At 34.2% G+C, this 26698-nt stretch overlaps 1 protein-coding gene and 1 long non-coding RNA gene across 2 annotated transcripts in view; both read right to left on the reverse strand.

The window, feature by feature from the left end:
* Nucleotides 1–2969, reverse strand: part of LOC126689127 (phloretin 4'-O-glucosyltransferase-like) — a 78585-nt gene extending 75616 nt beyond the window's left edge. Inside the window, exon 1 of the mRNA XM_050384184.1 lies at nt 1293–2969. Within this exon, the coding sequence (XP_050240141.1) occupies nt 1355–2728 (1374 nt within the window). The 5' untranslated portion in view covers nt 2729–2969 and the 3' untranslated portion in view covers nt 1293–1354. The remainder of the gene's footprint in view (nt 1–1292) is intronic.
* Nucleotides 2970–22322: 19353 nt separating this feature from the next.
* LOC126689140 (uncharacterized) lies at nt 22323–23798 on the reverse strand. The gene is made up of 2 exons (XR_007644431.1): nt 23456–23798; nt 22323–23307 (listed from the first exon to the last, which is right to left on the reverse strand). It is a non-coding gene; the product is annotated as an uncharacterized LOC126689140 (long non-coding RNA).
* Nucleotides 23799–26698: the final 2900 nt, after the last annotated feature.

Consider the following 26698-nt stretch of genomic DNA (forward strand, 5'->3'; position numbering starts at 1 on the left):
ATTTATGACCATTAAATCTTAATTTGTCATTTGCTTTTCTTTTTATTTTCCTAACCATTCCCCTTCTAAAGGTTATTCCAGTATTTCACTATTTTGTTCTAAAAAAAAGTATTTCGTTTAAAAGTACTTTAATTGAGTAATATGTTTGTAATCTAATTATCATAGCTAGATATTAGATATTATAAAAGCTGGATTCCAAAATTGGAGAAAGTATTTAGTATCAAATGATACCATGTTAACGGTTTCAAAATCTAATAAGTGTGAAATGTCAGTAAAAAATAATTACCCCACTAACAAATGAAAGACATGTGTTATTGAGTAGTTATTTTTGTACATATGTCTCTTGACTATTAGATTTTGATACAGATGACGTGATATTATTTGATACAAAATATTTTTTCCGAAAACAGGTGAATAAACAAAGTGATAACACGTGTCCCTTTACCAATGCATATAAATATGACAAGTAGGATTTGCTTAAACTTTCATTTTATTTTTTAATTTTTGGGATAGAAACAGGTTTTGCTTAGTCTTAATTAGTAAAGTACAAGAAATTTCATTAAAATGTAATTGGCTAATTGCTACCGACCAATTTTATATTACAGAATGTGAGGTACACAAATATGTTTAGAAGACCTAATATGCATATAGCTACTGGACAAACCAAACCATAATTATATATTTTCTAAACTACTTAGTTTTTTTTTTTTTTTTTTTTTTTGACTAATAACTACTTAGTTGATTTGCCGCAACCTAGTAACAAATAAAGAATGACAAGATAAAGCAAAGGCAAAAAACATAAATCAACCGCCCATGGAAAATAACTCGTTACACTCATTTATCTCTAATATTTTATTTCAATCTTCACAATTAATGTAAAAATATACACATTTTAATATATGAAAGTATGGATGTAAAAACAAAAACATTTTTTTGAAGAACTGATGAAAATATTATTCAACGGAAAGCAAATTACAAGGAAACAAAAGAGACAACCTCCCTTTCAACATGACTATAAACACTGGGAGGGCAACAACCCAGACCAAAAGAACCAACCAAACTTTGAATCCTAGACCATTTAGCTAATTTATGAGCAGTCATATTTGTCTCAAAATAAACTCAATTAAAGGAGACTGAATCCAGAGAGGACCATGCCACATGGACAGCCTCTACAAAATGATTTAGTCTCCAATGAATACTGTCCCCGAGAGGGAATCTATACATGTCTTAGAATCACTTTCTATAATTACATGTGAAGCATCATAACAAGTTGCAAGACCAAGACTGAGTGCCTATAACATTGCTAATGAGAGTGATGAAATAAAAGAACACTTCTTTTATTTCATCAGCAAACCTACACGCTTTTAACGAGGTTACCTTCACCAATCTCATCCACAAAAGCTTTGAGATTGATATAGGAAGAAGAACCAACTTCGTTGGTAGCCTCCATAGCCAACTCCTTCCATTTCTTGGCATTCTTTCTAATTGCTTCCCCTCTCTCTCTATCTCCCACAACCAATTCCAAACATCTCTTAATCTCATCACCTTCAACAATCCCATCCTTATTCACCGTCACCCTCACTCCTATCTTCCACACATCTTCAATTAGCTTTGCATTCGTCCCTTGATCAGACCACTGTGGAAATGCTACCATTGGCACCCCTGAAACCAAACTCTCCAAAGTTGAATTCCACCCACAATGTGTCACAAAGCATCCTAGTGAAGGATGTGACAAAACCTCCACTTGGGAACACCATGGCACTATCATTCCCCTTTGTTCTAATTTCTCTCTACAACTCAACTTCTCTTCTTCTCCATTTTCCTTAGCTCTTATGACCCACAAGAAGGGCCTCCCACAATCCAACAATCCGCATGCAATTTCCTCCATTTGTTGCTTTTTTAACACCAATAAGCTTCCAAATGAAATGTAAATGACCGATGATTTGGACTTCGAGTTGAGCCATTTGATGTAATTTTTGGAGCCATTAGACGAATCTCTTCCATCCAAAATAGCATGTGGAACTAGCGGTCCAACTGAAACCAAGTTAAGTTTTTTGAGCGCTTTTAAAGCCTCGGGCTCTAATGCATCAAAGGTATTCACTAGAACTCTAGGATTGCTCTCCTTTTCAAGTGCTTCAAGTTGGGCTTGGAATTTAGGGCGAAAAAGAGCATATGGGTTTGAAGCAAGCAAGAAGGAGGGAAGGTCACGAGTAGCGAGTGATGGCAAACCTGGTAACTGTATTGAACAGGAGAGCTGGTCATCGTTGTCGTTCCCAATAACATCAGCAAAACCATTGTAATAGTAGTAGTATATGTCGAAAACCATTGCAGGCTGATTCCAAAGAAGGGCGGAAGGAAGATGAAGCTCACGAGCCACGTCAGCAACCCAAGGTAGAAGCATTGTGTAGACTATGCACTGTTTATTGGCGGTGGAGACAATGAGGTCGGTGAGAGCTTTGGAGCCATTGCGCTTAAGCTGATCCCATTGTTTTTCACCATCGTCCATTGGTACAACTCCGTTATCATAGCCGTCAGAGAAGGTGGCGAACAACAAGCCATCAGGAGGAGGGCTTTTGATCATGCCTCGACGGTGGGCGCCAACGGTGGTGAAGAAAGTGACATGCACTCCTAAGCGAATGAGGCGTTCTGCGAATTGGAAGGCAGGGTTTATATGGCCTTGCGCAGGATATGTGACTATGACAAATTGGCTCTGCTGCTGCTTCAACATGATTATTTGATATTTGATATGGGTAGTGAATAGTCTAAACAAAAACAGAATATGTAGTTGTTTTGTACTTTAGATCTGTGAGACTTATATAGAAAATGGAGCAAAATTTTTTAGCTTTTTAGTCACAACTTTTGCTCGTACATATAATAAATTATAAGTGATGAAAAAAAACAAGTAATTGATGGATTTATAGGAAAGTGATAGACAATCAATCATAAAGTAAAATAATTATAACAAAAATTGTGAAATTTTTTATGATACTAGTATTAATGACATTTGCGGTGACGAGTCGGAGAAGGTGGGGCTTTGTGATTCAATTTCTTCTTCTTGTTGTTTTCATTATAAAACAAGGACTAATTTTTTGTGGTATTAGAAATTATTACTAAGTGGACTGGGTAAGAGTATTAATGACGTTTGCGGTGCCGATTTGGAGAAGGTGGGGCTTTGTGATTCAATTTCTTCTTGTCGTTTTCATTATAAACGACAAGGACCAGTTGGTTAGACAAAAACAATCCAATGCAGGCAAATTTCAATGTGTGGGCCCCCAATATCTAAAGCACTAGTTTTAGTCACCCGATGGCGTCGTGTTTGACCTGGCATTGTACCGGGCAAGACTTTGAATATAGGTTTTTGACTAAGGCCAATTAGGTGTAAAACTTATCAAAACTAGTTAGTTGGGCCCTTAAAGTTAACTTAATCTTTAAATAGTTAGTTATTTTTTCTCAACTATTTTAGGGATCAAATTGATTAATTTTGAAAAGTCTTGAACTTGGTTGATATTAGTCCAAACCTCTGGAGTTGTAAATGGAATTTAACCTTAAAAATATTTTTCAAGATAATGATTTGAGCATTAGCATCTGGTATTTAGAAAACTAATCGCTAACCCGTGCAATGCACAGGATAATTAACAAATGTTAAATAATTTCAGGCATTTATTACTTCTAGCTTTTCTTCTTCTTCTTCCTTTTTTTTTTTTTTTTTTTTTTTTTTGTATTTACTCCATCTGTATCTTGCATAGAAATCTCAACCATCTTGCCACAATCCATAAATAAATAAAAAAATGAATAATATTATTCATCATGTAAAATTTCAGTTAAGTTCATATATTTCCTTGCAGAAAAATGCATAGCACTTCATAGGATCTATTCTAAACCTTACCTCTATATATTTTTATAGCCTTATCCACCAAAAACCACACTCCATATAACCCTAATTCCTTCCATACACTTACAAACTATAGAAACAATTTAGAAATATGAAACAACAAATAACAAATCAACAATTATACCTAGGCTTTCTATTTCCTACTTGGATAATAAAATACCCAATACCCAAAATAATACACTACAAAATTCTCACCAAAAAAAAAAAAAAGAGTCCAAAAACTCTCCGGTCTCCTCCCCTCCATCGACTTCTCTCATGTTGCTACTCATTAAACCATGCTTTCCACACGCCCAAAACCTTGTTAAACTCGTCAACCTCTATTTATAATAAGTTATTGTCTCTCTTATTAATCATCTGTCAATTGCATATGAGGATCGGATTTCTCAACTAACCCATGCTTGATAAAGCAATTAAAATCTCAACTTGATAATAAAAATAATCAAAGCTGACATTGAAGACTCCCTCAAATTTGAATAAGAGGCTAAGTACCTGTATGCTAAATACTTCGTACCACAAATTTCACGGGAGCTAAACAAAGACTAAAACTAAAGAAAAGCACAAAAGAAAAGAAAAGAAAAGAAAGATAAGATATTAAGAAAATTACCTGTATGCATATATTTCAATGCACGCAGCATCTGATAAAGAAAAAACTGATGATGTTCACAAGTCAAGTCATCATTAGCAACATGATGTGCTTAATTTCAACAATATCTAGATGCTGTAAAAGCCTGAGCAACTTGACTTTACACAGGATCCGTATGGTTTAATATATATATATATATATATATAGATAATGATTTTATATTATATATTTGTTGAAATTTTTGTTATAAAATTTTAGTTGAATTAGAATTTTCAAGCTCTTAAAACATATATCTAATAGAGTTTTATTTAAACTAATAATAAATATATAAGATATAAAACCTAAAATAAAAAGAATCTAAAATAAAATTTAAAAAAAGTGGTGACATGGAAAATAGTAGAATTTTCAAGCTCTTAAAACATATATCTAGTAGAGTTTTATTTAAGCTAATAATAAATATATAAGATATAAAACCTAAAATAAAAAGAATCTAAAATAAAATTAAAAAAAAAAAGTGATGACGTGAAAAATTGTGGGAGTTTCGAAGGCTTCGGTTATATATATATATATATATATATGTTCAAATTACACCTAGTGTAACTCTTTAAAGTTACATATTTTTTTTAGGGGAAAGTTACATATTTTCTAAATCATTAAATTTAAGTAAATCCAACGATTAAAAAAATACACTCATTAATACTGATATTCTGATAAAAACCTCATTTATTATCCTTAATCTTTAAAATGATTACTCTGATGTATGATGAATTGGTAGTACTCTATCAGATAGATGATTCATATATATATATATATATGAATCATATCCCTTTATGGTACTACTGGACTAGTCAGTGGAGCAGTTGATGCTATGGACTTATTAGGGCCTTAGGAAATTAGGGATATAGGCAAAGAAGTCAAATTTCACTTTGCAACATTTAAAATTCAACTTTCTAAAAAAAAAAAAAAAAAAAATTTAAAATTCAAGCTAGTTGTCATTGGGGGGTAGAATCGTAGATCTAGAGTTGTCTTATTGATTTTCACTGGGATAAGTCTTACTGCAATGAAAGCACTGACGCAATTTCAATTATTTGACAAAACTATTTGTCATTTTCTTACATATTAACTTAAAAGCTGTGCCTATGATAGAAAATATGACCAAGGTTTTTTTTTTTTTTTTTTTTTTTTTTTTTTTGGGGGTAGAAAGGAAATGCATTAAAAACTAAAGAGTTTTGGGACAAAGTTTATTATATAACACATCATTCAGATTTGAGAGATAACCTAACAAGTGCTACAATACAAAATCAAAGGTTTGATTGACTCCCAATCTCGCCAACCATAAGCATATTCGTTAATTTCGGAGTAATAAATTAATAATGCCTAACAAGCACCTAGTAAAGCTGGGAAACCAACAACCTATGATTAAGTTATTTACTTCAGCCTTATGTTTAATTAGTTTGAGTTTTTGATTCATCAGATTTTATGTGGCCGTGGAGGTGGAACCTTATGAAAATGGAGGTGGAAGAGCAATAGAGGAGAGAGAAACGTGTAGTGGATGAGAAAGAGAGAGCAGAGAGAAAAATATACCTATTTTTGGGATTAGAGATAGATATGGAATGTTATAAATAAGATCCTTATCAGAATATCAACATTAATGAGTGCATTTTTTTACTGTTGGATCTACTTAAACCTAATGGTTTAAAAAATGTGTAACTCTAACCAGGTGTAATTTGAACCCATCTCTTAGAAAATATCTTATTTTATCATTTTTAAAACTATTTTATCTATTATACTATATTATTTTACAATTCACTTAACATCTCAATTTTTATTTTACTATATAACACATTAAAATAATATATCTACACAATAAAATAATATAACCCAATATCCAAATAAAACCCAATAAAACATTATTTAAAGAAAAAAACCATCTTGCTACAGTACCATCTTATTTATAAGATGGTATTGTAGCACAATTGTAAATTTTTTTCCAATTAGAGTTCTGGATAATGCATACTTTTAAGGTTTGGATGCTATAAATTTACTTTTTTTTGGGGGGGGGGGGGGTGTTTACAATCCCCAATGCCAATTAATGTTCTAAGAAACTTAAATTATATAAAATCTAATAAAGAGATAATTTCATGTATTGACAAAAAAAAAAAAAGTAAATACATAAAGTCTTTCAATTTCATTTTACAAGTTTTCTTATTTTGAAATTATTGTATGATAATCTCATTATAAATGATAGAAGTTATATCACTTTCAAATTATTAGTAAGATAAAAATTTTCTTGGGCGTTTTTTTTTTTTTTTTTTTGGTTTTGTTTTGGTAAGGATCTAATATATTGTTAAGGGAACCAAAGTTTAAGCATGAAATTTGGCTACAAACTTAGTTGTAACCTAAGACTATAATTCCCACGAAACAAATTAACATGACTACACATTTTGAAAATCTAACCATTGAATTTATTGTTCTTAATGTTCTTAAAACACAAGTCAAATTTTATGTTAATTGGATATTATTTACTATTTAATCAATAAAATTATTTTTTATGTATAATTTTAGACTATAAAAACTTGAAATTTAAACATTTAATTGATGACATAGTTATTAACCATTGATCTTCTAGAAATTTTGCAAGCATGGAAGATATAAGAAAAAAAAAAATCTAACGGTGGATTTGTTAAAATTCACATCCAATAAAAAAAATATTAAGTGGAGTTTTAGCCTTAGTCTATAATCAAGTTTGTTGTCAAACTTTAATTATATTGAGCCTAAAAAATTTTAGGATGGTCACAAACTTGGCTTCAATATGGAGTAGCCCTGAATGGAAGCACTAGGTGTACAACCAGGTTATGAGTAGTGATTATTAGTTATTACATACACCTGGTTATGAGTAGTTCACATATATTACTTTTACATGTGGTGTGTAAATGTGTGTAATAGCTTTTATCCTTAGGTCATATAGATATATAAAAAATTTTCTCATACATCTACTTTTTTTTTTTTTTATTCATATTTACAGGTTAAAATGTGGACTTTTTTTTTTTTTTTTAAACTAAACATTTCCGCATTATCAGTTGTAGAAATATATGTGAAATAGTTGATGTGAATGAAATATATACAATAAAGTACTCACATATCTACATATTTAGCCTTACTTTTATGTTATTTTGTGACTGATTATATAATATCTTTGTGTTGTAGGTAACAAGGGCTTTACATGCAAAGTGGGGCTAGGCCAATTGAATCAAGCCAACTTACATCCAACCAGGCATGAATTCAAGAAAAGACCAACCCAATTAAATTTAAGTCCAATTGGAGTAAGGAATCAAAGGAAATTTGCACCAAATCCAAGTCCAATTCAGATTAGAATTCCTGACTGCACATCAGTTAGTATTTTTGGCATAATTTTCGGCTCAGATGTCCAATCGAGATGATTCAAGTTGGGCTGGAACGTTAACTTAAAGGGCTACAACTTTGTAGTTTACCAAAAGTCCAAATTCTGACGTTAAATGGGCCAAAACCGTTGGTTAATTGAAGCCTAAAAATCTGGGATTTTCTCCAAACGGGAATTCAACTTGTAATAGGATCCCTTGACCTATTCATGCGCTCTTTAGGGAAAAATTCAAGAGGGCTGAGGCTAATGCTAGGGCTGAGGGCTGAATGTATAGAGAGTGCGGCTACTTCTTTGGTTTTCTTCCATGACAGTTAGTTTTATTTTATTTGTCTAGTTTAATGTTTAGTATTTTATTTTTGTGTTTTCTTTCAATTACCATGTGTAGCTAAATTTATAATTAGGGTTAAGGATGAAACCTTGTTAAGGATTATCAGTAATATTTATGTGATTTGATTTTTCCCACAATAATTGTTCTTACTTCATATCAATTGACTAAGATGGGATTCTAGATATGAGTTCAATCATGTTTTTCTCATGATTTAGGATTTGTCTTAATTAATTGAATGTTTGGTTTATTAATTATTGATTATAAAATTGGATATCGCTTGTGATTTGTCGGTCAATGAATACAATTTATGATTTGATTTTTAGAATTGGATATATCTTGTGATTTGTTTGGCTATGGATACAATTGATGATTTGATTTTATACTTAAGCGAAGAAGAACATGCTTTTGATTTTTAAAATAAGGATTTTAATGATGATATTTTCCATGGTAGCAAGATTGATTTATAGATTATCATGTAGTGGTTGAGAAAAATTAATGATCATAAATATATGCTGATATGATTTACAAGGCGGATTCCAAAACCTTAATTCCTTTCTCTTGATTGTTTACATCTTTTTATTGCTTTATATCTTTTGCTTAGTTTAACTATTTGCTTAGTTTTATTATTTGTTTAGTTTATTTAATTGCAAACAACCAATTTTTATTAAACTAGATTAGGATTAATTTGGTTAAGGTTTAATTAATTTTCCTATGTTCATACAAGTCCCTGTGAGTTCGACCTCATTCTTGTCCAACTATATTTCAGTACGGTTCGTATACTTGCGAGTACTTTAAAATTTCACAACAATAGTAGCTGCAAACAAACTAGCTAGTATGAAAAAATATATTTCCTAGATAAATAATATGTTGTGAGAAAGAGAAGCATAGATACTTTTTGCTTCTCATGAGTCTCTAACTCTAGCTGATTGTGTCAAGGCATCTTGCTATGGCTGAGCATCGATTAGTTGATATGGATCGTATGCCCTATGAATATTACAAAGGCACTCCTAATTTTTCATAGTTTTTTTGTTGAAATATACTATTAATTCATGAAGTCTATCTATTGAACATTTTGTTTTTTATCTTTGAAGCTTATTAATTAACCATTTTTGTTATTTTGATTTCTAAAGTTTCACCAAAGCATTATTGATTTCTAAACTTTTAAAAATGAGCGCTATTAGTCTCTTGTAAATTTCGGTTGTATATGGAATTCTCAGCAGCAACTGCATAACTTAGCAACGAATCAATTAGGCTAGTTAGGGGCAATGTGAAGGCAGCAATTTCATGCTTCAAAATCCAAATGTGGAAGTCCCGTCCTTGATATTACCTCTACAAAGAAGACTTTAACTAAAGTGTGATAATGTATTCCTATTTAGACGTGACCAAGCATGATTAAATTAACTGTAACTGAATGCTAAACTGAACTAACTTGAACAAAAGGTAAAAATACTTAAAACTAAATTGAACAAGGAATTAAAGCAATTAATAGAATTAAAATTACTGGCATTAACAAAATAGAAACGCACAACAAGCAAGGCTAAGTTAACCTAAAGGGAGACTACAGAGGATAAACAAGCAAAGTTTTGGCATGAAGTTGAATTGTTTTCCCTCTGCTCAAATGCAATCTCTGTTTATAAGATTTTCTAGTGTTTTGGTTGATTAACAAATAGTGAATATTACAAGTCTTTTTGTGCATATAAAAATTTCAACTAACATACATTATCAGCCAAATAGAACAACCACCATGGAAGAAAACACAGTGAAACTACCAAGGTTTTGTTGCAGCAATTCCAATTGTCCTTGTATGGTCTTCAACACAACAATTGTATCTTAGTAATGCTTCCGTAGATTATTGTGCTTGAGTACATCACTACGTTAACATTAATTAGTTTGATGGCAGAATTCGCTCTATTCAATGTTAAAAACTAATTGATTAAATTATAAATTGACAATATATAGAACCATTTCTCTAGGTATATAAGGGGTTTCGGGATTTTACTGTTTCTCTAAATTTGAGTGGCCAATTATGTTTGGCTTCCAATCTTTCTCGTCTAATGATATTTTCTATTTAGTGGTTTATGAAATTAATTTTCAGCAATTGGTAAAACTCTGATCAATTTTCTTTAGTAGTGGTTATTTCCCATAGATTTATAGTCCATTTTCTACGAAATCAACCCCACTATCTTGGCTGATTGGTCTTAATAAACTTGATCTTACATCAAACTCCCACCCACTAATCTTGGGTTTACTAACTTTGCCTTGAATCTCATTTATTAGTTTCGAGATATTTCTTGCAATTCTTGTGATATTTGAAAATCTAGTCGCTAACTTGCGATGTAGGGGAAAGCTATTGTGTAGGAAGATTTAAATAATTCTTTGTTTCTTCTTCTTTGATTATACATTAGGATTGAATCTATTTCACAATTTGCAACCCCTGATCCCTTTTTTGACCTTGATAAGTGCATATCTTGATCTAACTTCAAAAAAAATCTTCAAAATAAAAATATGCTTACATTAATCTCTATCACTCCCAAACCCTTTCATAGTCCTTTTCTTTTTACGGGATAGATAATAGGTCATACATAATGGAACCTTAGCTTTGAGAATTAGTGGTGATATTAAGTTCCTTTTCTAGATTAGAAGGCTTTCTATGTTTCAGATTACTAATGAGCGGGTGGAATGTTGTTGCAACCTAACCACAATAAATACTTTTGTTAGAGTCATATTTTCCATGTATTGGCTTATCCTTTGACAAAAAGCACTTTATTTGTAATTGGGTAGATCTAAGTTGGATTTAATGTATCAAGAAATATGTGAAGTCTACATTCTAAGTGGTATCATTAAAGATATGAAAATTGATCCAAGAAACAAGTGAAGAAAAGCAATTTCAGTAAGTTTCGACTCTAGCATCTATTGAGGTTTAATGAAGAGAAGCTAGAGACAGACTCGATCTATCAAAATCTACGATTTTAGAATTCACAGATCTGAAATTCGGCCCATGATAACTTGGATTGCTAGGGTTTCTCTCTCTACAAGCCTAGACCATATAAAAAGGCTTATTTTAAAGTCATCAAAGATACAGAAACTCAATTAGAGAACTTATACACTCTGTGAGAAGCTATTGCCTATTGTGTGCCTTAGGGTTTTGTAACCAAGTGCTTCTAGATCTTCAACGTGCTTTGAAGTTAAGAATTTTGTAACCAACAACAATTTTTTAGTTGCTTAGAATTAGTCACGTACTAGGATCTGTGCATGCAAAGAAGTCTTCTACAAGAACAATTCCAATTGGGGATTGGTGGAAAGGTTTAACTGTAAGTTGGTATTTTGGGATAGTCCAGGGAGCGGTGACCTGAAATTTATCTAGTGGGGTTTTTGCCTTGCGATAGGTTTTCCCCATTTGTTAACAAATCACCGCGTCTATTTAATTTCCACTGCACTTAATTTATTTGGCGATTTGTTCGTGTCTCCATGATTTGCATGTAATTTGATCTAATTAATCAACTTGAGTAATTGAATTAATTAATCAGGGTTAATCTATATCTTAACAACTTTTATGAGAAAACTACAAATATATGGTGGGAAAATCATGCCCTTATACAGCTACAATATTATAATCTCACTAGTTAGTGTAGGGGACATGTTTTTATAAGTAACTCTTTGATCATGCCTATGATCAGATTCAACATTTATTTGACTTCCTTAATCTTTGTTTCACCATGAATATGATGTCCAATGCTCCATAATACACTAGGTACATAAGTGATAAAATTGAAGAAAGACATATTTTAGAGAAAAAAAATTGATACATTATATATTCTTGGCGTTTTCATCCATTTGAATACAGGGGTAGCTTAATAGTAAAGCATCTGATGCCATTGCCTAAGGCTCCCAAGTGATAGAAGGCCCTTAAAATCAAGCCCTAGGTCAACAAAATTTAAAAATATAATCTCAAATATTAGTTAATACTTATCCAATACTATATTTTAAAAACAAAGACCGGTAGAAGAAAATTTTGGATAATTAATTATCTTGGAGAGTAGTATTAATTAAGCCCCAAAATTTAGCCAATACATGAAAATTTCAATCTCAATATGCATGTATTTTGTTTGACTCTCTCTTTCAAACGGTTAGAATTCTTCAGGATTTTAGACTAATTTGAGTCTCCTAGACCCACTAAAAAGTAAAAACATAGATCAAACTCTCTCTATCTCTCCAAAACTCCTAAACTAAAATTGATTACCTGAAGAGGTTGAAATATTCTCCCAGTTAATAAAAAATTGCCATTAGATCTTCCGTCTCTACCTAAAATGGTAGTCAGTTACAACAGCTCCCTCGGCAATCGATAGTCCCTTGAAGAGGTAAAACAAAGCCTCTCCTTTTCCAAAAATTTTTCTACCTTTTTGTGACATAGCTTTCTTATTTTACTTTCTCTAGGTTATTAAGAAAAGAATGGGAAAAAGAAGACAATATTTTTTTTTTCTTTTTAAAGAACATGGTAGAGGTTCTTTGGGCTTTTGAGGCAAATGTTTGGTAAAGAGTAAAGACAGTGACTACACTCTTCTAGATTTATTGTTTTGTTCTTTTTTTTTTTATTATTTTTAATTCATAAATTCTTATTTAAAAATATAAATAAAAGTCTAACACTAGCTACATAATTCATTGTTTCTTGGTCCAATTAGGCGTTATTTAATCTTTATTTTTTGAAAAGTATTTATTCTATTTGATTTTATTAAATAAATCTATGAATTTGGTATAATTTTTTAAAAAAAAATTGTTAATGACATATTTTATGTAATTGGCTAATCCTTTGACAAAATGCACTTTACTTGTAATTGGGTAGATCTAGGATGGGTTTAGTACTTCAAGAAACAAGAGTTCAAGTCAACTGTTAAAACCATGAAGATCTGACCACGAAACAAGTGAAGAAATAGCTATTCACTAAAGCTCAACAGAAGTCTCGACAAAATCCTTTCTATCGAAATTTAATATTGAAGCTTGACAGAAGCTTCACACAAGCTGTTTTTGTCGAGACTTACGGAATCAAAATTTCCAGATCTGATTTTCAGCTTAAGCTGATGTGTATGTGTTGGGTTTCTATTCTCACAACCCTAGACATATATAGGGTTTATTTTAAAGGCCGTTACATATGTATTGAGTGACCTAATGCCTTATTCTCTCTGAAAGAAGCTACCGCATTTTTACGCCAAAGAGTTTTGTAACCAAGGAGCTTCCTAATCTTCATTGTGCATGAAGTGAAGAACTTTGCAGCCAACAACCTTCTTCAAGTTGCTGGAGTTAGTCATGTACTGTGATCCGTGCATCATTGATTAGTCATGTACTGGGATTTGTGCATTAAACGGAAAGAGTGCCACTACAAGATCAAGTCTAATTGGGTATTGGAGTGAAGATTCAACTATAGGTTGGTAATTTAGGATAGGCCAAGGGTAGTTGGTAAGATTGCTTTTACTTGTAATCGCTAGATTATTGATTAGTAGATTCTTAAGAGTGGTGACCTTAAAATCACCCAGTAGGGTTTTTGTCTTGGTGGTTTTCCCCATTCGTAAACAAATCACTGTGTCAAATTTAATTTTCATTACTTTTAGTTTAGTTGGTGATTTATTTGTGCTACGATGCCATTGCATGTAATTGAACCTTATTAATTAACTTGGGTAATTAATTAATTTGCAAGGGGTCAATAAATTTTTTTCCTGTCAAGTGGTATAAGAGTAGGCACACTCTGATTAGGTTTTTATCATTGTTGTGAAATCCATTGACCCCTGTTCTCATGGCATTAATCAGTAAGAAAAGATCTTATGTTTCAAGTACATCTTGCTTTTCTAACCTTTGTCTACTTAAGTGTTTCAGAAAATGCAAGTCTAAAAGTTATTTGAAAGCTCTTTTATTAAATATTGAAGAGGATCTTAATGTAACCTAAAAAAGACTAGACTATCTCAAATTGCACATGTGTAGAGGTGTTCATCTAAGAAAGGTGAAAATCAAAGGTCTTACAAGAAGATGGTAGTTGAAGGAGAAAACCATTCCAAGTGATCTCTTAAATAAGCATGAAGTATGCTTTATGTTGAAATCAGCATTCAAAGTAATGGACACTTGTTTATGGTATCTTGACAGTGGATGCTCAAGGCATATGATTGGAGACCGGTCTCTCTTTAAGGTTTTTGAGTCTAAGAAGGGTGGTAATGTTACTTTTGGTGATGGTAGCAAATCACAAATAAAAGGAAAAGGAACCATCTCCTTGCCTAGACTGCCTAACATTACTAATGTATTATATGTAGAAGGTCTGAGAATAAATTTGCTAAGCATAAGTCAAATCTGTGATCAAGACTTCATGGTACTATTCTCCAAAGGGAAGTGCATAGTACTAAATGAATCTGTAAAGCATCTCATAAGTGGGGTTCGCACTTTGGACAATTGCTATGTTTTGGTACCTGATGTAGATATTGTGTGCAATAGTATTCGACTACCTAATGAAGAATTGTGGCACCAAAGGATGGGACATGCTAGTTACAAGCATCTGTCAATTGTGTCCAAGCATGAATCAGTTTTAGGAATGCCGAAGCTCAGCAGAGTAAGCAATGTTGTGTGTGGTCCATGTCTACTTAGGAAAAAGACCAAAGCCAAACATCCTAGTACTCAGACTTCAACCACATCTAGACCTCTAGAACTTCTACACATTGATCTCATGGGTCCGATTAGGACAGAATCTCTTGGAGGAAAAAGATACATCATGGTTGTTGTAGATGACTTCACTAGATTCATTTAGGTAGTTCTTCTCAGATCCAAGTCTAAGAAAGGTAGTATGAAGATTGATCGAATTCGCAGTGATCACAGTAAAGAATTCGAAAACTCTTACATGGAGACATTTTGCACTAAGTCCAAAGTTATTCAAGTATAACTCAAGAATTTTTCGCTCCCATTACTCCTCAACAAACGGTGTGGTAGAAAGGAAAAACAGAGTTATTCAAGAGATGGCCAGAGCCATGTTGCACAACAAGGATGTTGCCAGAAATCTATGGGGCGGAGCTGTCAACACAGCATGTCATACAGTTAATAGGGTATACTTCAGACCTGGCATAAAGAAGACTCCTTATGAGATGTGGAAAGGAAGAAAGCCAAATGTGAAGTATTTCAGGATATTTGGAAGTACATGCTTCATTCTCAAAGATAGAGAGAATGTGGGAAAGTTTGACTCCCGAAGTGATGAAGGGATATTTTTGGGATACTCCTCTACAAGCAAAGCCTATAGGGTGTTTTCAACAAAAGAACTATGAAGGTTATGGAAACAATCAATGTTGTTATTGATGAAGCATCTTCATCGGATCTATCTACAAGTGTTAAGGAGATACCAAGATGACTTTTACCTCAGATCCACAAGTCAATCATGAAGAGCTGGCTGAGGAACCTTTATCCCCTAGTACACCGAGTACTCCAAGTGTCGCAGAAGTCTCAGATACTTCAAACTCCCCAACTACCGTGGAAGCCCCTATAGAGAACACCTTATCTCTAGAGCCAGAATCTGCTGAAGGAAAATGACTATCTTCCAGAATCAAATTAAACCATCCTCCAGAAGTCATTGTTGGAAACATGAATGAACTGACACTAAAAAAGCGTATAGTTGATAAGTGTGTTGCTAAGTTTGTATCTTATTCTTGCTACTTGTCGTAGGTTGAGCCCACGAAGGTAGAGGAGGCCCTCCAGGATGAGAGCTGGGAAAAAGCCATGCATGATGAATTGCTCTAGTTTCAAAGAAACGATGTTCGGACCTTGGTACCTAGACCAGAAGGAGAGCACATCATAGGCACAAAGGGGATATTTCGCAACAAGACAGATGAGGAAGGAAATGTGATCCGCAACAAAGCACGATTGGTGGTGCAAGGATATTCCCAAGTGGAAGGAGTGGATTTTGATGAGTCTTTTGCTCTAGTAACTTGAATGGAATCCATTCGAGTTCTTCTAGCCCTAGCCTGTCACCAGAAATTCAAGCTATACTAAATGGATGTGAAGACTGCTTTTCTGAATGGATTCTTGAAAGAAGATGTCTATGTTGCTCAACCTAAAGGTTTCATTGATCCACACTATCTAGATCATGTGTTGTACCTTAAGAAGGCTTTATATGGACTGAAGCAAGCACCCAAAGCTTGGTATGATTGGCTTACACAATACTTGATCTCACATGGATTCATAAGGGAACAAGCCGATCAAACGCTCTTCATCAAAAGGGAGGATGGAGAATTGATAATAGCACAAGTCTACTTTGATGATATCATCATTGGTTCCACAAAGGATGATCTTGCTCACACCTTCTCAAAGCTGATGCAAGCTGAATTCGAGATGAGCATGATTGGAGAAATGACTCACTTTCTTAGGCTGCAGATTTGACAGTAAGAATCAGGTATATTCATCTCTCAATCTAAATATACCAAAAATCTTGTGAAAAAGTTTGGTTTGGAATCTGCTAGTTCTGTTAGAACTCCTATGAGCCCAAATGTTAAACTCACTGTAGACTTGTTAGGAAAAAGTGTTGATCCTTCTCTCTATAAAAGCATGATAGGTAGTCTTTTGTACCTTACTGCTAGTAGACCTGACATAAGTTACAGTGTAGGAGTGTGTGCTAGATATTAGGCTAATCCCAAAGAGTCTCATATGATTGTTTTAAAAAGAATCATAAAATATGTCAAGTCCACCACTGATTTCGGGGTGTGGTACAGTAAGGACGCAAATGATGTCCTAGCTGGATATTCTGATGCTGACTGAGTTGGGAATGCAGATGATAGAAAAAGCACATCAGGGGGTTGTTTCTATGTAGGTGATAATCTCGTCTCCTAGATGAGTAAGAAGCAGAATTCCATCTCTTTATCTACTGATGAGACTGAATATATTGCTTCTGGTAGCTGCTGCACCTAACTTCTATGGATGCAAAAATTTCTCTCTGATTATGGTATTCATCAAGAACATCTCACCATTTATTGTGACAATACCAGTGCCATCAATATCTCTAAAAATCCTGTTCAACATTCTCGAACTAAACACATAGAGATTAGACATCATTTCATTCGTGAACTTGTTGACATTGACACTTTCACCCTTGAATTCATTCATATTGATGATCAAAAGGCGGACTTATTCACTAAGCCCTTGGATAGCAAACGGTTTGAATTCCTACGCCAAAACATTAGTGTAATCTCCTTGGAGTGATCTCTTTCTCTCACTCTCCTCCTCAGGCATATGCATCTAGTTTTATGCTTTGTGTGTTTTCTTTCATGTTTTTGTTTTGGTTGTTTTCAGTTTTGCTTTATTTGTTTTTCATAAAAATAAAATAAAAAATTGAAAAATCAGAAAAATACAAAAACAGTGTGTGATGTGTATATTGGTATTTGTGTACCTTGGATGGCCTTTGAAACAAAATTTTTTTAACTTTGTATATCTTGTAACTTAGATGAGCATCTCAATGCACAACTAAGCAAGTGAGCTTTGTGGCTCGTGTTTATAATGAGTACGATTAAGATTATTTCTTATATCTCATGCTCATATAACTCTTTTTGATGGGAAGGACTAGAAAATCCTAAGAGAAATGCATAAATAATCATCTCAACACTAAAAACCGCCAATCATGAATAACATCTGTGTGCTTAGGCACAACAAAATTAGGATGTTTTAGCTTACATAAATGGGTATTTCTTCTCTCCCTTATATGCCCATGCATGCTATGTTTAAAAGAAAAATATGTAAAGAAAAAATAAAAGCAAAAAGAAACAAAATGCTTCTAAAATTGTTACAAGCGTGTTTCTAGTAGATGTGAGAATTATAGGATGTACCTCGAAAATGATAGTCTCCATCAACCAGTTATGATTGTGTGTGAATGTATTTGATTTTTTCATGTCTCAAATCTTTATAATATGAGACACTTGGCACTCTTGCTATGTTTCACACATAACACGCAAATTCTTTACTCTTGATACATGTGAAGGTACAATGTGATTTGACCATCACAAGAAATACATGTATTGATAAATGCTCACTAAACTGTCTTAACTTGTTTTTGAAATATAAAATTGGTTAGACTTGTTTAGTGTGTGTGTGTGTGTGTGTGTGTGTGTGTTGGATGTATGAATGCCTTGCATATATGCTGAGAGATGTTTTGAGAGATTAACATATTGATTTGATCTTTGGTTGAGTTGCTTGCTTGTTGCTTTTATCTCCTTGTGTTTTTCCTCCTTGAAAAACTCCTTTTCTTCAAGCTCGACAGCTTCTCAACAGATCCTCGACAGATTCCATTTCTATCAAGCTTCTTTCTTTAGCCTCGATAGAAACATCGACAGATCTTCGATCCATCGAGATTTCTGGGTCATTTCTCAATAGATGTTCAACGATTTCTTGATCTAATGAGCATTCTGGGTTTCAACTCGACAGAAGCTCAACAGCTTCCTCGATCCATCGAGCCAAATTTCTTTGCTCTCTGTCTGCTCAATAGATTCTCAATCCATCGAGACCTTCTTTTTGTCGTCAACAGATCCTTGATAGCACCTCGACAGATTCACTTCTGTCGAGATTTAAAGCTCGACAAATCCTCGATAGAAACTTCGATCCATCGAGTTGCGATTTTTATTTTTAAGGCAAGGCGTGATTCAGATTTCTTTTTTCACTCTCTTTCTCAATAGAAATCTCTCTCTCTCTCTCTCTCTCTCTCTCAACCCAAACTCTTGACTCTCACTCAAATCTTCATACCCAAGTGATTTTTGGCCTAGATCTTGCTCCAAACACTTGGTAAGTGTTCTAATCCTCTTTCTTTTCATGCATTTAGACCTAGGTTTTGGGGGTTTTCAAAAATTTTGGGGTTTTTGAGTTTCTCTTGAAATTTTTGGGTTGGGTGTTATGAGGTTGTTGCTATATGATCATGTATTGCATTCCATTAGCATTATAACAATTTTTCATGCATTTGTTAGATGCGTGCTTGATTATTAATGTGAGTGCTGTTAGGTTTGGATTGGGTTTTACCCATGATGCTCTTAAATTTTCATGTCACATGTTCTTGCACTTTTCATGCATACATACTTCTCATTTTCTCTTTTTATTGTCTGAGATTGTGTTTCTGTTTTGTCTTCTCTCTCTCTCTCATAAAACCTCTCTATGGCACCTAAATAGAGAAAATCCATTTCGGCTTGGAACCCTCTTCAAGGTTCCGGGTCATCCTCTTCGTCTCTTCCTTCTGTTCCATCTTACATCTAGTTTCGTGATGAGAAGGCCAAGACGGACTTCTTTGAGAACTTCCAGGACTGTGGTGTTCATTCGAAACGCTAGGTCATTCTGTTGGATTTCTCTAACACTACGCTACCTGATGTCATTCAGACTCAGGGATGGGAATCTCTATGTGAGAAACTCGTGCGTTGTCCTGTCGTGTTTATATAGGAGTTCTACTCCAACATACACAGCGTCGATACCTCTGTGCCTCAATTCGTTGTAATACAACAAGTGGTTATGAGTTGAGTGATTTAAGACTTCTCTCATGATTATTTGTTTTGTTGTGGTTTTGTCATGGATTGCCAAAGGGGGAGATTGATAAGGACATATTTTATGTAATTGGCTAATCCTTTGACAAAATGCACTTTACTTGTAATTGGGTAGATCTAGGGTGGGTATAGTACTTCAAGAAACAAGAGTTCAAGTCAAGTGTTAAAGTCATGAAGATCTGACCAAGAAATAAGTTAAGAAAGAGTTGTTCACTAAAGCTTGACAAAAGTCTCGACAGAATCTTTTCTATTGAAATTTAATGTTGAAGCTCGACACAAGCTGTTTCTATCGAGACTTACAGAATCAGAATTTCCAGATCTAATTTTCAACCCAAGCTGATGTGTATGTGTTGGATTTCTTTTCTCACAACCCTAGACATATATAAAGCTTATTTTAAAGGCCGTCACACATGTATTGAGTGACCTAGTGCCTTATTCTCTCTAAAAGAAGCTACTGCGTTTTTACGCCAAATGATTTTGTAACTAAGGAGCTTCTTGATCTTCATTGTGTATGAAGTGAAGAACTTTGTAGCCAACAATCTTCTTCAAGTTGCTGGAGTTAGTCACGTATTGGGATCTGTGCATTATTGGTTAGTCGCGTACTAGGATTCGTGCATTAAACGGAAAGAGTGCCACTACAAGATCAAGTCCAATTGGGTATTGGAGTGAAGATTCAACTGTAGGTTGGTAATTTGGGATAAGCCAATGGTAGTTGGTAAGATTCCTTTTACTTGTAATCATTTGATTATTGATTAGTGGATTCTTGGAAGTGGTGACTTTAAAATCACCTAGTGGGGTTTTTGCCTTGGTGGTTTTACCCATTCGTAAACAAATTACCGTGTCAAATTTAATTTCTACTGCATTTAGTTTAGTTGATGATTTGTTTGTGCTACCACGCCTTTACATGTAATTGAACCTAACTAATTAACTTGGGTAATTAATTAATTTGCAAGGAGTCAATACATTTTTACCCTATCAAAATTTTTTTAAAACCAAATCTCAAAACAGATCTCTAGATTAATTTGTCATTAGTAATAAAAAAAAAACTAAAAATTCAGTTAAAAATCTTACAAATGAATAATAAATTTATAAAACAGAGTTCGAAGATAATAATGAAATAATTTCTCTTATTATCAATTAAAAAGAATATTTTAAAAGAAGTTGAATACAAAAACTTAATTAATAATTTTGCATCTTAACAAGCAAGAAAAATAAAATTTAAATAAAAATATTCTATATAAAGTTAATAATATAAAGTAGATATTTAAACAATAAAAAAAGATCCACTTAAAAGTTTTGCTTAACGCCTCAAAATACCTTAGGCTGGCCCTGTTTGAATATGTAAGCATGTATATGCACATGTTTCCACTATGAAAATGACTAATGTCACATAGAACAAAAATTTTCTACTAAAGCTTGATGTCAATCTGTAGTTTCCAATACAGGGAGGCGAATCTATTTATCTATATATTGACAGGACCTTGTCCATGCTTGCAAAGCTTTGCTCTCTTCTTATATATCTCTTCTTTTCTTAGCTACTTGGTATTTAGCATCTAACCACTCTAAATTATCACAAACTCAAGCTGACCCAATACATAATATTGCATACTAAACCAAATTATACAAATTCAATACCACCAAAATATATAAGAACATGATCATGAGGTGCTAAAATTTTGTTTTCTATTTCTTTGTTGCATAGTTGATACTCTGCACAAAACCCAATATTTTTGTTTTGCTACAAAGGACATAATTTTATGTTCTACATAGACACTTATAAATTATAATAGTAGATGATATTCATACTTGACTAGAGGGTATTCTAGATACAACCAGCTAGTTCATGAGAATATTATCAACCCAGTTATTATTAGTCTTTGACAATACCAACAGTTTTTCAAATTCAATTTCTATTAAAAATTAGTACAATTTAATTTCCATCAGACCATGTATTCATGTTGGAACATATATTGAGTTTATAAAAACTAAGCGAATTCACTTTAAAAAGAGGTCCAAGAAGGTCACAAGAACTTTTGATATGTGACTACCAATTTTTGTTGGATTCACCACGCTAAAGAACTTAACACAGCATAATCTCAACCTCAACACCACCAAAATAAATAAGAAAATACATGAAGTACTAAACTTAACATCAATCCACCTGCCATGAGTTGCAATATAAATTTTGATCACATTACAAAAAAAAGCTACCTATAGCAGCGGTTTTTTGTGGCGTTTTCCAAAACACTACTATAGGCATATCTATAGGCTATAGCAACGTTTAGGGGGCTTTATAGTAGCATCTTAAAACATTGGGTCTATAGCAGCGTTTTACAAACGCCACTATAGTTCCTGGTTTTACGCCAGGTTTATTGATATACATGGAGTGTATATTGGCTTCAAATCCTCCACTGTACATTGTTAAAGATTAGTAGCAGGCCAATCTGAACCTCAAAACGAAAGATATTTTAAATCTCTTGTTTACTGATTACAAATGAGAAACAATTTTATTATCAAAAAAAAGAAAAAGAAAAAGAGAAACAATTCTATTTGATTTATATTTCCTTGCTTCCAAAATTAAAGATCAGGTGATGTGGGCATGAAAAGAATTAAAGTAAACCCTGTGTTACATGTAAGCACAACCTGGCGTATATGTGCAGAATAATGCTTTTATATTGGTTGATAGGCCAAATGCTAGGAGTCCTTTTGTACACATTAAAATCTTAAACCAACATAAATTATCAGCAAAATAAAAACAACTACCATGGGTTAAAAATTAATTAAATCTACAATACCATAAGGTTTTGCTGCAACAAATTTGACTCCATATATGGTCCTCTGGAGCAATTGCATATTTTAGTAATGTATTAGGGCCAATGTGAAGGCAAAGATTTCATGCTTGACCATCCAAATCTGGGAGTTCCGTCCTTGATTTTGTTGAATTCTGAAAAATGACTAATTTACGACACAATATAACACCTTCGATTTTGATGATGCTTTGAAAAATTATGAAATTCAAAGATCTAAGCCACTTCAAGGCTCAAAACTATTGCCTTGATAATCTTTGGGGCTTTGGAAAATTGTGAAATTGAGATATCTAAGCCACTTCAATGCTCAAAACCATTGCGTCAATAATCTTTGGCTGCCCCAAAGCAAACCAGCACCTCTCCCAAACCAACATCTTCTTACAGAAGAATGTCAGTCTCATTATCAGATCAGCCCTTGTGGCAGCAATCTTTTATCCATGCTTCATCACAAGCATGATTTGGGCTTAAATCCATGTCAACTCCATATATATATTATTTTTGCTTCCAGTAGCCAAGCTAAGCTACCTCACGTAATATACATGAAAGCAGCTCCTGGAACCTTGGTGAGAAGACGGACTTCTTTAAACCATAAGGCAAGTTTAGAAAGAAGGGGTACCTCAAGTTTCCAACATGGCATCATCAGGTGAAATAAAGGAAAAGGTTGTTGATAATTAAGACAAACTGATAAGCCTTTTTCCGTGCTCAACCCAACTGCTCATATTCAACTACCACATCATATGTCTCCATGTTTAATGAACTCTCTGCAAAACATCTGAAAGGAAAGTTTTTTATAGTTAAAAAAAGCCGCAACAGACGACAATATAATAAGACAAAGCTCTTTCACTCCATCCATATACAGCGTAAAGGAAAATATTTTTATAAAAATAATTAAAAGAATGAAACGTAGGAATCTAATTAACCTCAATTAGTGTAGTGGAGTGCTAGACTGCTAGTAGTGTGCTAATGTAGACCGCTGCTAACTCTTTTTACTAACGCTGCACAAAATTGCAAGGATGCCAGGCTTGCCAACATAGTGATCAACTAAATTTCTTGTTCAGACAGCCAAAAATTCTTTCCCAACTAAAAATGCAACAGTTTGCCAAATTATTTTGACAGATTCCCAAACATAATGTGTTCTGGGTTGTCTAAATTAGTGAAGCTTTTGAGGCTATCAATTGTATGCAGATTGAAAGTTCAAAAACGTGTACAAAACATCTTTGAACGTTTAGACCCCCAAATTACAACTTAACCAATACAAGCAATATGTCAAACAACTAGTGTGCGGAAACTTAACACATGCTATAATACGAAATTGGTTAAAGACTATCTAAGCCATAACAAAATAAAACCACAGCAGATAATAAAAAGGCAAAGATAGAGAGGAAGGAAGATGCAAACACAAAGACAACACGCGATGTGTTATCGAAGAGGAAACCGAAGTCCTCGGCGAAAAACCTCTCCGCCGCCCTCCAAGCGGTAAACAATCTACTAGAAAATACAGTTGGGATACAAGGACAGCAATAGACCTTCCAAGCCTAATCTACCCAGTGCATCTAAGCCCTCCAAGCTTCTTGCTCCAACGAGGTTGTGCCGAACCTTTTTCTTTTCTAGCTTCCCGGATTCCGCTACTAGACCGTAGCATCAACCAATGAAAATTGGTTCCTTCCTAACTGCTTCCCAGAAATCCAAACAACTGTCTCACAGTGATGATGACGGTGAGAACCAGGTTTGGTATAATGCCTCTCAAGGATTTGACAATGGAGAGGAAGAGAGTAGAGGAATTTGAAGAGACTCTAAGGTATAGATTGTGGGTGAAACAATCTTGTTTTTCTTTAGGGTTTCTCTCTCAAAATTCTCTCTGGAAGCTCTCTTTCAATCGTGGGTAAAAGGGGTATTTATACTGGAGTGGGAGAGGAATGTGAAACGTCAGGTTTTATAAAACAGGGGTGGCTCGCGGCTTAACCTCGCGGCTTGACTAAGTCGCGAGATCCAGTCGCGAGTTAACCGTATGGCCAGTTGTCCTGTTTTGTCCTGTAGTGCTCCAGCTAGCATGATTGTTCATCTTCCAGCATGCTTGGCAAGTGTGCTGCTTCTGGCGGCTTGCAACCGCAAGTCACCCGCGAGTCCCAGCCGCGAGTCTCTGTTTTCTTGCACACTCTTGAGCAATCTTCACTCTATCTCACTCACTACCCTTACAACAAAACCACCTAAATACAGGGTTACTAAATGCTGAATTACAAGCAAATTTGGCACGGAATAAAGCCAATTAGATGGTTGAATAAATTCAACCTTACAATCTCCCCCTTTGGCTATTCCGTGACAAAACCCTAAAACATACTCTAGACTTAACATGTGAGTTGGGAACAGTTGAACAAAACTCACTCACACCTAACTCTAGAAACTGTGAAGCACTTGAATCATATGAACATAATACTCCTGAAACACAACAATACACCATGATCATTGTAAGCAGAAAATTATAAATGCATATGAAACAGGCAATATGTGATCAAGCAAAGATGGAGTTAAGAAACAAACCATGGCTTGATCAACCAAGTGAACACCACAAGGTAGTGATCATAGTGCTCATTCACACTTGGAATGAACACAAGGACATACAAGTTAACAAGCACAAGGCAAGACACTTGTATGCTCAACACTCAACCAATGCATAACACACAAGGCATATGCATCTAGGAACAATCCTACAAGGACACAAGAGTGACAGTACATAAACCAAAATGCAGAACATTTAGATTAAAGTACTGATTTCAACAAAGCATAAAGGCTGCATTAAGCAAGGTACATACCATAAAGCCTACAAACTATGCATAAAACATTAACCCTAAAAGCTTACAAAAGCACATGGGTACAAACACAAAAACATCCTGAATAACATCATCAAAATATATTAAAGTTTAAACCAAGAGTATAAGTAATGAGTTAGAAACAACTATACACCAAAACACAGTGTATCAAAACCATAAAAACACTAAAAGTACCCAAAACATAAACATATATAAACAAAGTCTCTGATTTTGACAACTCCCCCTCAACACAATACTCCCCCTTAAGAGCTGCATTTCTGCTTCTCAATCATCAATGACATTATCAACAGACAGAAGCTTCTCCCCCTTTTTGACAGGAATGGCCAAAGGGTCAGTGTTCAGGCTGAGTGGTGAAGCTATCAAGTTTTGCAGACAAAACATCAATCTGATCCTGCATGGCTCTCATCCTCTCAGAGTGCTCAGTTTGGACTTCTCTGATCCCATCAAGTCTTTCCAGAATGATTTGGAAAGCATCTGGAGGTGTATCTGAAGAAGTTGATGCTCTGGGTCTTTTGCCACTCCTCCTGGGTGTTGAGGTTGATGCATGCCCTGCTGCCTCTGCTTCAGTCTCCATTGGGACACCTTCTCCTTCATCACCTTCATCTTCTTCTCCTGGAAGCCTAACACTTATCCTTTTGCAGGTAAGCTTGTTAATTGCAGAAGGTGTGGACATGGGACTGATGTCTTGAGGGATTGGAACCCCCTTCCTTCTAAAGATCCTCATCAGCAAACTGGGAAAGATCAATTTTGGCCTAGAGGTTGTTCTTGTCTCATCCACAATGGTGTCATATATGTGGGAACTTATGTCTATGAAATTCTTTTCTTTGAGATCCATCAGAAAGATTGCTCTAGCACAATTGATTGTAGTCAACTTCTTAATGGGATAGAGGTTAAACATCATGATGATTGTTAGACACCTCATGTCCACTGGAAAGGCAGTGGTATTCAAACATTTTCCTTCTCTCTGCCCACCTATCCTTTGTTGAACTGTTTCAATAGAGACACTCCTATCCTTGTAGTTGATAAATTCCTCATCTTCTAATCCTTCAAGCCCTAATGCATCATCTATGACATGTGCATCCAAAATGAATTCTTTACCTCTAACCCAGCAACTTAACTCATTCTCCTTTATCACAGCATTTGAGTAAAATTCCCTAATCAGGGGTTCACACACTACAGGGAAATCACTCAGAAGCTTTTCCCATCCTCTTCCTTCAAAACAGCTAGGGATAAAGGTTTGTCTCAAATCCTCCAAATTTACAAATCGTTCTTGAATAATTCCTGCTTTCATGAAGTTATCCCTGTATCTCTCAAAATGATGAACTGATCTAAATA

Source organism: Quercus robur, chromosome 6, assembly GCF_932294415.1.
Source record: "Quercus robur chromosome 6, dhQueRobu3.1, whole genome shotgun sequence".
Classification (NCBI taxonomy): Eukaryota; Viridiplantae; Streptophyta; class Magnoliopsida; order Fagales; family Fagaceae; genus Quercus; species Quercus robur.